The sequence below is a fragment of the Nelumbo nucifera genome, chromosome 4 (genome assembly GCF_055504915.1).
Source record: "Nelumbo nucifera cultivar China Antique chromosome 4, China Antique-T2T, whole genome shotgun sequence".
Taxonomy (NCBI): Eukaryota; Viridiplantae; Streptophyta; class Magnoliopsida; order Proteales; family Nelumbonaceae; genus Nelumbo; species Nelumbo nucifera.
In genome coordinates this window covers 90,270,340-90,284,208 of record NC_142652.1, presented here as the reverse complement: position 1 = coordinate 90,284,208, position 13,869 = coordinate 90,270,340, and the positions used below count along the sequence as shown (strand labels likewise).

At 44.6% G+C, this 13,869-nt stretch overlaps 1 protein-coding gene across 3 annotated transcripts in view; it reads left to right on the top strand.

Moving 5' to 3' along the window:
* Nucleotides 1-3,779: 3,779 nt before the first annotated feature.
* Nucleotides 3,780-13,869, top strand: part of LOC104611871 (protein NDL2-like) — a 28,443-nt gene continuing 18,353 nt past the window's right edge. For 2 of the 3 annotated variants that reach the window (XM_010279138.3, XM_010279129.3), the window contains exons 1-4: nt 3,780-9,308; nt 9,469-9,568; nt 9,754-9,851; nt 9,983-10,071. In XM_010279138.3, the coding sequence (XP_010277440.1) occupies nt 9,249-9,308; nt 9,469-9,568; nt 9,754-9,851; nt 9,983-10,071 (347 nt within the window). In that variant the 5' untranslated portion in view covers nt 3,780-9,248. Of the gene's footprint in view, nt 9,309-9,468; nt 9,655-9,753; nt 9,852-9,982; nt 10,072-13,869 lie in introns of all 3 variants that reach the window. The other variant, XM_010279147.3, reaches the window with a different exon arrangement.

Genomic DNA, 13,869 nt, shown 5'->3' with positions numbered 1-13,869 from the left:
GTTCGAACCTGGAGATCGCAGTGCAGATTTGGCGCAGATGGTCTGCGCACCCTTTTTTTCTTTTCTATTTATTTATTTCATTTAATTCGGTCTGTAAATAATTTTTTTTTTATTTTTAGACTGAATGTATAGGATTTGATCAAGAATGTAATTAATAGAAATAGGATTTCTGTTTTTTTTCTTGATTAAAGAAGAAGGAAGAAGATGGCGGCGCTGGAGATTTGCAGTTGGAGAAATCGCTTTCTGCGATTTGTAGTTTGTGAAACTGCAACCCTTGTGATTAATCGCTGTTTTGCAGGTGGTGCGAACAGTCCATAGATTGATTTGTGTTTGTTTGAAATCAAAATTATTAATTTCAGATCTTTCATGAATTAATTATTGAATTGAAAATCAGTTTTGGATCCTCTCGGACTAGATTGGACCAAAACTGTTTGGACCGAATCTGGGATTCGAAAGGGACTATTTTTCAGTCCATATTTCTCACACTTGCTGTTCCAAATCTGATGTTCAAATACAAGGATTAATTCGGCCCACCTGCAAAGCCCAGTTTTAAAGGGTTAAAACTACAAAAGGCCCATTGTTGTGAGATAAGCTGTATGGGCCGAACTGCTATCTGCGATTCAGCCCATACACCTATTAGACATTAATTGTTAATGACTTGGATTTTAAATGGGTTGTTCAATGGGCTTTACAGCAGTTAATTGATTGGATCAATTCCTCCTTTACATGTGATGTTTGGATGTTTCATGTGCTGCGACCATGGGCCATAAGTGCTTGGTCCATAAAGACTCGTTAGTGGCTCTTGCGCACACCATGGCTGAATGCACATCATTGCCATGGTGTCCCTAAAGGTCATTGGATGACCCCTCCTTGCTTGGTGGGCCCCACAACCCTGAAAATGGATGCGTACGGAACTCCTAGCCGATTAAGGCCCACCAGAAATCTGACTTTATGAAAGTCAGTGGGAGCCACTCTGGTTTGACCTAAATTAAAAATAGGGCGTAATTTTGTTCCCTACGGCAAATATGAATGCATGTGATAGGGAGATCCATTTGATGGACTCTCTAAAGGCCTTCCATCATTAGCACAATGATAGGTCCTTCAGTAATGAGGAAACACACCATAAAATTGGGCTATCCATTTGCTGTTGGATCTGTTAGAGTGTTTCATAAGATGATAGGGGCGTCATAGACTGATGTGGGAGAGGCTTCACCAAAAAATGGGAACTCTCTCACGATACCTTGACGTAACCTAAATATGATGGGTGTGCACTCACTGGACATAAAGGTTTACCTGAAAACGGCTCTGAACCTTATCTGACAGAGGCCAAAGGGAAACTCATTTGATGAGTGGATATGATCCGTCACAGAAAGGTGGTGGGGTTATGCAGCTGAAACAGTTGGCTTCACGCACCCCATGTGATTTCCCACATTTCCAAAGACATTTCGTCGTCTCCGTCGCTGAGAAGGGAGGGAAGTCTCAGAGATGAACAAATGGGAATGGAACATAGATTAAAAGCCATATCTATGTAGGTAACATGAATCAAACTAAGGTTGTGGACTAATGATTTTGCTGTTTTATCAGAAAATGGCAAACGGTCAATTTGCAAAGCTTCTAGACGATAACAAATTTAAGGGCCCAAACTATGCCGACTGGTATAGAAATCTTATGCTGGTCCTAACTTCCGAAAAGTTAGACAAGGTGGTGAAAAATCCTGCCCCGGAACGTCCGGGTGATAGGGCTTCTGAGGCCCGTAGGAGGGACTACCAAGATTGGGAGGATAAGAACTCCCTAGCCCGCTGCTTTGTCATTGCCTCATTAGACAACTCAATACAGAGGCAGTTCGATCAGATCGAACTAGCCAAGGACATATTGGACAGTCTAAGGATAATGTATGAAGAGCAGAGCCGTTCTACTCGACAGAAGGTCCTGAAATTGTTCATGACCGCGCAGATGACCAAAGGGCAGAAAGTTCATGACCATTGTCTTCGGATGATGGGATACATTAACGAACTTGAAGCTCTTGGATCCGGGCTAGATCTTGGCATGCAAGTGGATGCCATCCTAAATTCTTTGCCCTCTTCCTTCAATGCGTTCACCATGAACTACAATATGAATAAGCTGAATGTCAGCGTCCAGGAACTCAGCAATATGTTGCAGAGAGCCGAGGATTTACTCAAGAAGGATGAGCCTGTGGTTATGCTTGCTGAAGCTAACAAATCGGGCAAGAAAAAGAGAAAGCCAAAGAAGCCCCAGAAGAAGACTACCAAACCTAAGAAGCAGAAGAAGAACAAGGCATCTGATGTCTGTCACTTCTGCAAGCAGACCGGCCACTGGAAGAGGAATTGTCCTGCCTACCTAGAATCTAAGAAAGGTAACATCGAAACTTGTGTTATAGAAACTAATATGTTAGTTACTTCTGTGTCCTGGTGTGTTGACTCCGGGGCTTCAACTCATGCATGTAACTCACTGCAGGGGTTCAAAGTTAGCAGAAGGTTGAATGAAGGTGAAGTGACACTGTTCTTGGGAACGACTGCAAGTGTTGCAGCTGCGGCAATAGGAACCGTAGAATTAGTTTTTAAAGAAGGAATACTTGTACTTAAAGATTGTCTTTATGTACAGAACTTGAGAAGAAATTTAATTTCTGTTTCAAAACTGTGTGCTGATGGATATACTGTTTATTTTAGTAATATGATTACTGTTAAACGGAATAATAAATTCATCACATGCGAGGAACTAGAGAACGGTCTCTATGTTCTACATCCTTCTCTGGAAACTAACTTAACCGAAACTACGTCGGTTGAAAATCCCAAGAAAAGGAATCGTGATACAGTAAGTCCCACGTGCCTTTGGCATTACCGACTTGGCCATATCGGTATTGACCGAATCACAAGGCTGGTAAAGGATGATCCTTTGGATTTTCTAACCGTAGAAAATCTTCCCACTTGTGAACATTGCCTTCAAGGTAAAATGTCTAAGCGGCCATTTGACGGTAAGCCCGAAAGATCTGAAGGCACACTTGACCTGATACATACTGATGTATGTGGTCCCCTGAGTGTTAGGACATGGAATCAACACGTGTACTTCATCAACCTTACAGATGATTTTTCACGATATGGTTACGTGTACCTAATGAGACATAAGTCTGAGTCATTTGAAAAGTTCAAAGAGTTCAAACAGGAAGTCGAGAAACAGTTAGGGAGAGAAATTAAGGCCCTTCGATCAGATCGAGGTGGCGAGTATCTCTCTGATGAATTCAGGGACTACTTGAGGGACAATGGGATAGTGTCACAACTAGCTCCTCCTGCTACACCTCAATTCAACGGTGTTTCAGAGAGGAGGAATAGGACCTTGTTGGACATGGTCCGGTCGCTTTTCGTACACTCACAATTACCCACGTCCTTTTGGGGATAGGCATTAGAAACTGCTATCTACGTGCTGAATCGGGTTCCAACCAAATCAGTTCCGAAAACTCCATATGAACTTTGGACCGGAAGGAAGCCAAGTGTAAGACACTTGAAGATTTGGGGTTGTCCTGCACACGTTAAAAGAACAAGTGCGGACAAGTTGGAATCTAAAACCAGTCGTTGCCTGTTTATAGGCTACCCAAAGGATTCGATGGGTTACCTATTCTATGACCCGAGTGAGCAGAAAGTGTTCTGCAGTCGAAACGCCCGATTCTTAGAATCCCATTACATCCTGGACACTCATCGTCAGGAAATAGTTCTTGATGAGGAGAGCTCAGGAGCAGTGGGAGATGTCCCACAAAATCCAGGTAATGCCCAACCTAGAAGAACCACCCGGGTATCCAGACCACCAGTCCGATATGGCTATGACCAGGATAGTTACCTGGTGGAAGCCTTGACTAGTGAAGAGGATTCCGTGACTTACGTGGAAGCTATGTTAGACATAGACTCCCAGAAGTGGGTGGAGGCCATGAGAGCTGAGATGGACTCAATGGAGACCAACGGAGTCTGGACTCTGGTGGATCTGCCCTCCGGGGTGAAAGCAATTGGTTGCAAATGGATCTACAAGAGGAAGAAGGGCCCCGATGGCAGGATTGAGACCTTTAAAAGCTCGTTTGGTGGCGAAAGGGTATACTCAGAAAGAAGGCATCGACTATGAGGAAACTTTTTCGCCCGTGGCCATGCTTAAATCCATTAGGATCCTGCTAGCTGTAGCAGCGTACCATGACTACGAGATTTGGCAAATGGATGTCAAAACAGCGTTCCTGAATGAAGATCTTAGTGAAGATATCTACATGCAGCAACCGCAAGGCTTCATTGTTGCTGGTCAGGAACACATGGTATGTAAACTTAATAGATCCATATATGGACTTAAGCAAGCTTCTAGGAGTTGGAACATCCGTTTTGATTCTGCAGTCAAAACGTTTGACTTTGAGCAGAATCCGGATGAACCCTGTGTTTACAGGAAATCCAGTGGGGATAAGATCACCTTTTTGGTCTTGTACGTGGACGATATCCTACTCATTGGGAATGATGTAGGAATGTTGACTTCGGTCAAGGTATGGCTATCACAGCAGTTCTCCATGAAAGATCTTGGAGAAGCTTCGTACGTACTGGGTCTTCGACTCTATAGAGATAGATCGAAGCGGATAATTGGATTATCCTAGGCTGCTTATATTGACAAAATTGTCAAAAGATACAGGATGGAAAACTCCAAGAAAGGAAACGTTCCTTTCAGGCACGGAGTCACTCTCTCCAAGAAGATGTCTCCCAAGACTTCTGAGGAGATTGAGAGCATGAGAGACGTTCCCTATGCCTCAGCCGTAGGGAGCATCATGTATGCCATGCTGTGCACTCGCCCGGACATAGCTCAGGCGGTGAGTGTGGTAAGCAGATTCCAGGCAAACCCAGGGTAGGAGCATTGGACTGCTGTGAAGAACATACTCAAATACCTTCGAAGGACAAAAGAGTTTTGTCTAGTATTCGATGGTAGTTCACTGCAAGTTCTAGGGTATACTGATGCCGATTTCCAGTCGGATCCGGATGATAGAAAGTCTACATCTGGGTATGTTTTCACGATAGGATCGTGTGCTGTTTGCTGGAAAAGCAGCAAACAGGGGTCCACTGCAGACTCCACAACCGAAGCCGAGTACATTGCCGCAAGTGAAGCTGCCAAGGAAGCCGTGTGGATGAAGAAGTTCATACACGAATTAGGAGCGATTCCATCCAGCACATCACCCATACCGTTGTGTGACAACAATGGAGCGATCGCCCAGGCTAAAGAGCCTCGGGCTCACTCGAAGTCAAAGCACATCGAGAGAAAGTACCATGTACTGCGGGAGATCGTTGGTAGAGGGGACGTCCTAATTCAGAAAGTAGCATCAGTGGACAATGTGGTAGACCCATTGACTAAGCCACTGACACAGAAGGTGTTTGAGAAACACGTGGAAAGTATGGGACTCCGGCTTGTACCAGATTGGACCTAAGTGCAAGTGGGAGCTGTTAGACAGTTTATGTATGCCCTTAGCTTCAATCTGATTTGATGTACTTGTTATTTAGTGGAAATAAATAAAGTGCATGTTTTGATTCATGTTGTTTGGTTTAATTCTGTGCAAAACCCTAAAACTAGACATTTATAGAGATTCATGTTAGTTTTGAATGTTCACAGCCGTTGGATAAGTCTGGGAAGATTTATCCTGCCAAGGCTGATGCTGGTGTGCCACCAAGTGTTGGGATGGCCTGTCTCAGCCACCAGGGTAAGACCCGAGGCACATGCAGTATGGGATTACCTGAATCCTTGAACCGGACCAGATTTCCAGTCTTGCCCTGGACCTTGGAGATAGATGGGCAAAACTGGAAAGTTACACCTGACCCCTAGACTCGATTATGACACTACACTAGGTGCTGGATCTGGCTGCCTTTGATATGCCAATCAGTGAGATCCTTAGCGGGGATCAAAATCTGGGTATGTTGGGGCAGTTTGAGAATTCATCTGAGTGGGTGGTCATAGTGACAGAATCAGCCACTTTGTTGGACAAAGGGTAATGATCGGGAATGCACTCTCTCTGATGGAAACCAAACTGCCGGTAGTTGATTTCAATCGTTGGAATTTTGTTTTGCAAAATTAATATACTTATATTATATGTACGGTTTCAAAAATGTTTGCAAATGGTTTTAATTCCCATGATCCATGTGAGAGGGAGGTGCGACACTGCTCCTTGCAGCCGAGGGAGAGGTCCTCTCTTGTCGGGCAGTGCTTGATCATTAAGGGCTGAGAGGTTAAGTGTAAGACCATTTATGATAATACCTGATGGGCTAATCTTGCACCTGCCCACAGTCCCTAGGTTTTTATAAGATGGCTTGGCCCAGGGACCACTTAATGTAAGTGTTGGGCCCATGGGGTCCATGTGATGGACTCAATGGGTTCATTGAGTTTTTCAGTGAATTCGGCTGGGCCTTGTATTAAAGGCTGGGCCGAACCCATGTGGCTGGTGTGTAGATCAATGCTTGGGTCCCACGCCATACAAAGAAGCCCAACTGGGCAGCAGATTGGAAACTAATTAAACACTGAATACTTAATGGGCCAAAAGCCCATTTCGAATTGGGCTGATATGATCACCCAAAAGATGGGGCGAATCTGAGATTAATGTTAGTGAAAAGGATGGAGCTTTTAACCTTATCCACTCTGGGAGACCAAATTCAAATCAGATTTGAATCTGGTAACCTCCTGATAAGATCAGGAGTAAGCTAACTCTATCTGCAGAAAGGATTAAGATTATCCCCTATCCAAATACTGATTTGGATTGGGATAACTCCTGATTTAGGAGGTTTCTTAATCAAGAAGAAATGAGGAGAAAAACAAAGAGATTTCGAACCAAGGAAAATCGCAAGAAAGGTTCCTGCGAATAGAGATCAGATCTCATACTCTCCAGAAAAGGAGAAAAAGCAGTTCAGCTTTTTCGGTTTTGGTTCTCTCCTCCTATCGCCGCCATCTGCCATTGCAAGATTGGATCTTTGCAGAAAAAAAAGTAAAGAAATCTGTTCTTGACATCAGTTTTGCAAGAAAGACTGAAAAGGTTACAGTGTTTAGTCCTTCCAGAGGATTCTTGTGAATGATCCAGTGTGTAGGACGCACCCTGCTGGTTCTGTTCCATCCACAGCTATGTCATCTTCAGCAGGAACAGATCTTGGAGCATTCTTTGGGCGTGAACACCAACTTTGGGAGATACTGCTTCCCCGGATCAGGTATATTCCTCCCATTTACCTTTTGGTACAGATCTGGTTTGATTATGGTTCAAGTAGGATCCTTGAATAATATATATTCTAAATTTAGGGAATATGATTCCCAGTTGGGAGAAGGTAGGAAATTTTTGAAATTCGCCCACCTATTCCGCAACCTTTATGGCGTCCATTGGATGGATCCTACCATTCTTTCAGGGAGCCTCTGCAAGTGAACTCTGAGCGCACTTTGTAACATTTCCCTATCAATTTAACATGCATGTTATTCTTTCAATGTGTGACTGGATCTAGATGATATGAGCGCAGGGTTTTTGCTTGCAGGAGATCTGGGTTCGAGATAAATAGGCATTGAACTGATCAGGATATCTTTGTGATATGTAGGTATACATATTGGATTAAGATAAAATATCAAAGCCCATAATCCACCCAATGACCCAGACCTTATATAATTTGGTTGGATTCTCTTGCCTCTTGGGCCTGCTCTACCCATTGTCAACCCTACTCACAATGTAAAGGACTAAATACATAAAATATTTTGTATAACGAAAATAAACATAAAACATCCTTTTCTTACATCAGGTTCAGGACCATTGATTTCTTTTGCCAGCTTTAATATAAATTCACTTGACACCAAGCCCAATTTGAGATGGATGGTTGGATTGTGATAGGTGGTTGACTGGTTGTATAGCCTTATAGATGATGCCTGAAGCCATTATGGTCAAGGGAATGCCACGTGGCAAGAGGATAGAGGATTCCTGCTCGATTAGCTGCAGAAGCGTCCCATTCTAATTTCATGCTGCCTAGACTCAGATTCCAATCAGGCGGTTGCCGGATGCCGGCTGGCTCATTCTAAGTTTCTAACTGTGAAACCACCAATTAACGGAGACCCTCGTACTGATACTCTGATAGTGATCGATCGATCACCCGGTCATCGGTTCAACCGTCCGGTCCGTTACGGGCTGCGTCACCCGTCCAGCGTCCAGCGTCACCCGTCAGCAATGGTCAGAGCAACTAACCATGGTTAATAAAACTGACCTCGGTCTGACGTCCAACCACCACCAAGTCACCGACACTCCGCTCGTCACTCAGACGTTCCAATCTGACAATCTCCAATTCTCCCTGAATGTTATCTTATGTGAGCGGAGTAAGTGGCATTCCAGAAATTTATCACCTAAATCATGGTCAATTGATTTTGACCGCAGGATCTACACTCGTATTATTGGAGAACCGATAAGGGTGTTTTCGTCATTTCATCATTGACAGAAATCTCGTTTACTCTTGAGTGAGGATTGAGTACTGAGGAGGGAGGTGACGAGTGACGACACGAGTCAGTCAGCCAAGGCTGTTTATCCAAAATTTATCCCAATAAATAAAACACTTTCGAGAAATTCTCCAATCCTTCGCCTTTGTATTGTTGTCGCTAGTGTCTCACCTGGTTGACTGGTGCAACGGTGTAATCTGGTCCCTTACAAAAATCTCGTCCATCCGATTTATCGATACTTGATTTGCCACATGCTAGAATATCGAGCTTGTCTTCGTGTGGTGTCTAGGTGGCGTACAGCTGTGCAAATAAAAAGAGTCCAAAACTTTCCTAATAGCCCTTAACATTGCATGGAATGACAGAAAGCGATACCTTCCACGTTTACTGGTTACTGCCAAAAAAATGCAAAATTCCGATAATGTACCCTCCGTGGACCGTTGGATTGATCCCAACGGTAACATTTACCTGCCCAAAATAAGTAAGAAACAAAATAGTCAAAAATCCTTCACTAGTGGTTAAAATCGTCAATATACTAAAAATATAAGCACAATCCCGTAATTTTCATCCAAAGTACAGGGTGTTTCCGGAGTAGTGAATTGTGATATTCTCAACTTCGCAAGCCCAGAGAAGAAGCACGAAAGGAAGAAAATAGCAGAGAAGAAGAGTAGAGAGGAAGGAATCAGAGGATTTCTCTTTTTCGTGTTTTGTTGATTAACATGTGGTTTCGGTAGATATTCATTTTCTTGTCTGTGTTTTTTGTTTTCTTGTGGGAAGAACGAGCCATGGGAGAGTCAAGCGACTCGGTTTCTATTGATGTTGAAATGATACCGCTTGGAGGAAAGGTAACAGAATCCACTTGTAAATCTTGGTCTATTCTTCAATGCTGATCGGTTTTTCTGTTCTAGGATATATTTGCTACTATTTCTGTTGAATATGTTATATTATTTCTCATTTTCGTTATTGTTTTTTCTTTTAGTTTTTTAATTGTTTTGAGCTTTGCAGGAATGTTTGGTCGAGACGAGTAAAGGTTCTATTTCTGTTTTCGTTTGCGGAGATCAAGAAAAGCCTGCTTTAATTACATACCCAGATGTTGCTCTCAATTGTATTCCTCGTTTCCCATTTTGTTCTCACAGTCCAATTTCAAATTTTCAATTCCGGAATTTGATAACTGCTCCCATGTTAATTGAGGTGCTCTGTTTCTAGTATTCTCTATTGGTGAAAGGTTCTAATTGATTTTTGTGTTTCAGTGTTGTTGTATTTATTTTTTTATTTTCTCGGTTTCCACAGATATGTCATGTTTCCAAGGCCTCTTCTTCTGTCCGGGTGCCGCTTCTCTGCTACTTCACAACTTCTGCGTTTATCACATTGATGCCCCTGGACACGAGGTCAGTGTTGGAACTTCTTCCCTGCCTCTAAATGCGTGTTCTTACACTTCTGTATTCCATTGTGTGTTGGGTTTTGTTTTTTTGGCGATTTTAATGGAATCTCTGCAACATTTCTTCAAGTGTTCCTGCAGTTGGGAGCGGTTGTTATTTCTTCCGATGCTCCCTTGCTTACCGTGGAGGACCTAGCCGACCAGGTTGCTGAAGTAGTGGACTTCTTCGGGTCTGTACTCGTTCATTGTTTTCGCTTCATTCGGTCTTGTGATTGTGTGGAAAAAGGAAAAAAAAAACTTTACCAAAAAAGATTAAAATGAAGCTAGATGCTAGGGAGGAAGTTTGTGTTTTGTTTATTTATAGAGGAAAATTTGGGGAGATTAGTCTCTACATTTGGGGAGCTCCTTTTGTGTTTTTCTATCTTTAATTGCTTGCTGTACATGATTTGCTTGTATGTTTTTCTAAGATGGATTAGTAACTGTTGTTAGAGTGTTTTCTGATCTCTCTTTTGCTTGCTGCTATGAACAAAATGCTGTACATATTTGGATTGTTGTGCTTCTAACTGCTTTTCATACTGCTGCATAGGTGTCTGCTTAACCAATTTGGTGTTGCTTGGTTAGCTCCACTGCAGCATTTGCTAATTGCTATGCCTTATACCTGTCTTAGCATACAGAGGCCTTTCTGTTATTTTCTCCTACTTAAATCACAACATTATTTAAAAAAAATGAGTTATGCTGATAATAGATTTGGTCCTATGTTATTATTTCATTAATATTTCTATAGTAATAATGTTGTCTGACCTATTAACTTCTTCCAGTTTCACCGGGTGTAAATCCTGTTCATCATTATGCATCATACTTGTTGCTTAGCCAAGATTATGATTATTTTGCCCTATCTATAATGAAAGAAAACCTATTAGTAAATTCCGTCAGTAAATCTGTATCAGTTCTAGTACTGAGGAATGAGATGTTAGATTGATGGGACATCATGATGTCCAAATTGCCTTATAAAAGTGTGTATGTTTTGATATCTATGAATATGAGATATCAGATGATATGATTTTTTGACACAGGTTTATTATTTGAATGTTTGTAAAATCTTGTCCAGTTACTTGATGTATGAATGCGAGGCATGATATGCTTTACGGTCAAAGTCTTTTGTCCTGATATTACCCTGAAGGAAATATCATATTAATCACTTCTTCAGAGAGGCTTTCTGCCATTATTCCTTCTAAGATAATGTGTGTCCTTAATCCTTATAGCAGTTATATTTTTAAAATATCCAAGTGTTTCCACTCAACAAATGTATGCACAAAACACACTTCTCTTTTGTTTTAGTGAGAACCATTTATCCTAGTCTAGTTTGATTGGAAAGCCCATTTATTATTATGCAGATATAACCCATCTTATAAGTATCGTACTTGGGATGAGCTTTGGTCCTTCTGTTCATGAATTCACATTTGCACCAACAAACGTCCCACAGCACATCCCAACTGTGTATTGGGAAAATCTCTCAATGACAAGTATAGGAGATGTTCCCAATGCAAGTTGAGATGTGCATGTGGGGTGCAGATGTGAACTCTCTCTGTTCAGATTGAGACTGCACCATATCAGCTTTTTCCAGTACTGAATCATTGTTTCATGCTGATGGAGGAAGATTTGGCTCGACCCCTTGGCCACACGACACGTGGAAGCAACCGAGAGTGACCTGGCAGAAGCGCCAGCTCGGCACGGCAGCGGTCCCACAACCCGAGCTCCGAGAAAGGGAGTCCCGAGCTCCCCCAAGAAAGGAACCAGCGACCCGAGCTCTCCCTTAGAGGTCCTGAGCCTTACAAGGAGCGCAAAGGGCAAAAACCCGAGCTGACCCACCCCAGGGCAGTTCGGGCCACACTTCTATCCAAACTCAAGACTTCACCTCGCACACCACTTCGGCTCCAAGTCGCCTGATTGAACAACCGTACTTGACGCCCAGGAAGCCCGTACACGGAGGCGGTGCGCCTGAATGGTTAGAGGCCCGACACATGACAACTGCCCTCCAACGGCCACCTGCCACCGCCATCTCAGACGTAGCAGGGACGGCCCTGACAAGGACAGTGGCAGTTTTGACACCCGAACTGGCAACTGGCAGAGGGTATGACACTTGAACTGGCAATTGGCAGAGGGTATGACACCCGATCTGGCGGAGGTGATGATGCCCGATCTGGCAGAGGTATGGGAGTGAGTGTACAGGGTGATTATAAAAGGCCCCCATCTCCCAAAGAAGGAGGTACGTGATTCTTGTGCTTTCTGGTCTTGAAGTCCCTCATTTCCCTTGCCTTCTCAAGAGCACTAACTTGAGCTTCGGAGTGTTCCAATCGGGTTCCTCCCCGGAAGTCTCCATTTTCTTCCTTGTTTCAGGCACTTCCAACTTCGTCAGAGGCAAGGTAACCGGCAGCTAGGACCGACCGGATTGCGCATCATCATTTGGCACCGTTTGTGGGAAGACTTCAAAAAGCCTCCCCTAACCTTTAATTCTCTCTCTCTCAAAGAAACCTTAGCTTCCATGGCTTCATCCAGCAGCAACAGGCACAATGCCGACTTGAATGTTGTAGGGGAACACCCTCAGCCTGCCACTGTATGTATCGGACAATTCACCGTCCCCCTCTCGACGGACGGAATCCCTAGCCTCAATGCACCAAAAATGGCGGCACCTGTGAATGTTCCCCTTCCCCTCCCTATCGAGACAACCTTCGCCGAACCGGCCGCTGTCCCTCTGGCGACTGGCCAGAACCAGCTTGATGACTTGATGCAGTGCATGTGGGCAATGCAAGCCCAGATGCAGCAGTTCCAGTAGCATCAGCTTCATCAACAGCAAGTACTACACCACATTTCACAGTGTCACTACCGGCAGCAGTTCCCCCAACTGCCTCTGAGTCAACCGCAGCTCCCACCTTGGCACCCTACTGCCAAGCCGGTCAAGCCCTCCCCTCAGAGCGGGCGCCTTCACCGGGGGGAACCTTCCCAACTCCAACACCCCTCTAGGAGCCAGGCCTCATCCCCGGGCAGGAGGGAAAGACTGATTACCCCCACCTCGTAGCTCGCCAGCGGATCAGGAACTTCCTTGCCGACCAAGTCAACACCTTGACACTCCAAGTTCGAGCTCCCGCTCGTAGAGAACCAGTTTGGCGTCCTGGCCGTGAACTACCAACAGTCCGGGCCCATCGAGCTCGGCAACACCGAGGCAAGCAGCGCCAATACTAGGCCTTCTAAGCAGCAGCGAAGACGCCGGCGAAGTCGCCGAACTATCACTCGTGTCCTGCTCGAGCTCCGAGGTAAAGAAGAAACAAGCTCGGACGAGGTGAAAGTTGCCCCTATTCTTTCAGTCCCTTCCCCCCTATCATCAGAACGCCTTGCGGTTCCCATGCCCAAAGATTTCAAACTCCCTCCCCTAGACAAGTATGATGGGTCCTTTGACCCCAATGACCACGTCGATGCTTTCCAGTCCCAAATGCACCTGACGAGGGCCGGCGAGTCCTGTATGTGCGTGGCCTTCACTACCACCTTCAGGGGAGTGGCCCGCACCTGGTACAGGAACCTGGCCCCCGGGTCAATAAGAAACTGGACCCAGTTCGTGCAAGTCTTCACCGCGCACTTCGTAACTAGCAAGTGGTGCCCCCGAACCGAGGAGAGCCTCCTCGAAATAGTCCAGAGGGAAGGAGAGTCTATCTGGGGCTATATCAAACGGTTCAATGACGCGTGCTTGCAGATACCGCGCCTAAACCCCGCGGTACAGCTCGCGGAAGCCAAGAGGTGTGAGACACAAGGAGTTCAGGTGTGGTAGTAAACCAGCCTGCGACCGTGGCTGAATTACTCAAGCTCGCGGACAAATTTATAAGAACAGAGGAGGAGATCAACCAAAGGACTGAAAGCAGGATCGAAAAAAGGAAGAGGGAAGGCGAGCCCTCCAACCCAGATGACAGGAGAAAGAAAGACCCACCCCGGGGGACGAAGCCAAGCCAGCCGTTCCGAGCTCCCTTACCAGGTCGGAC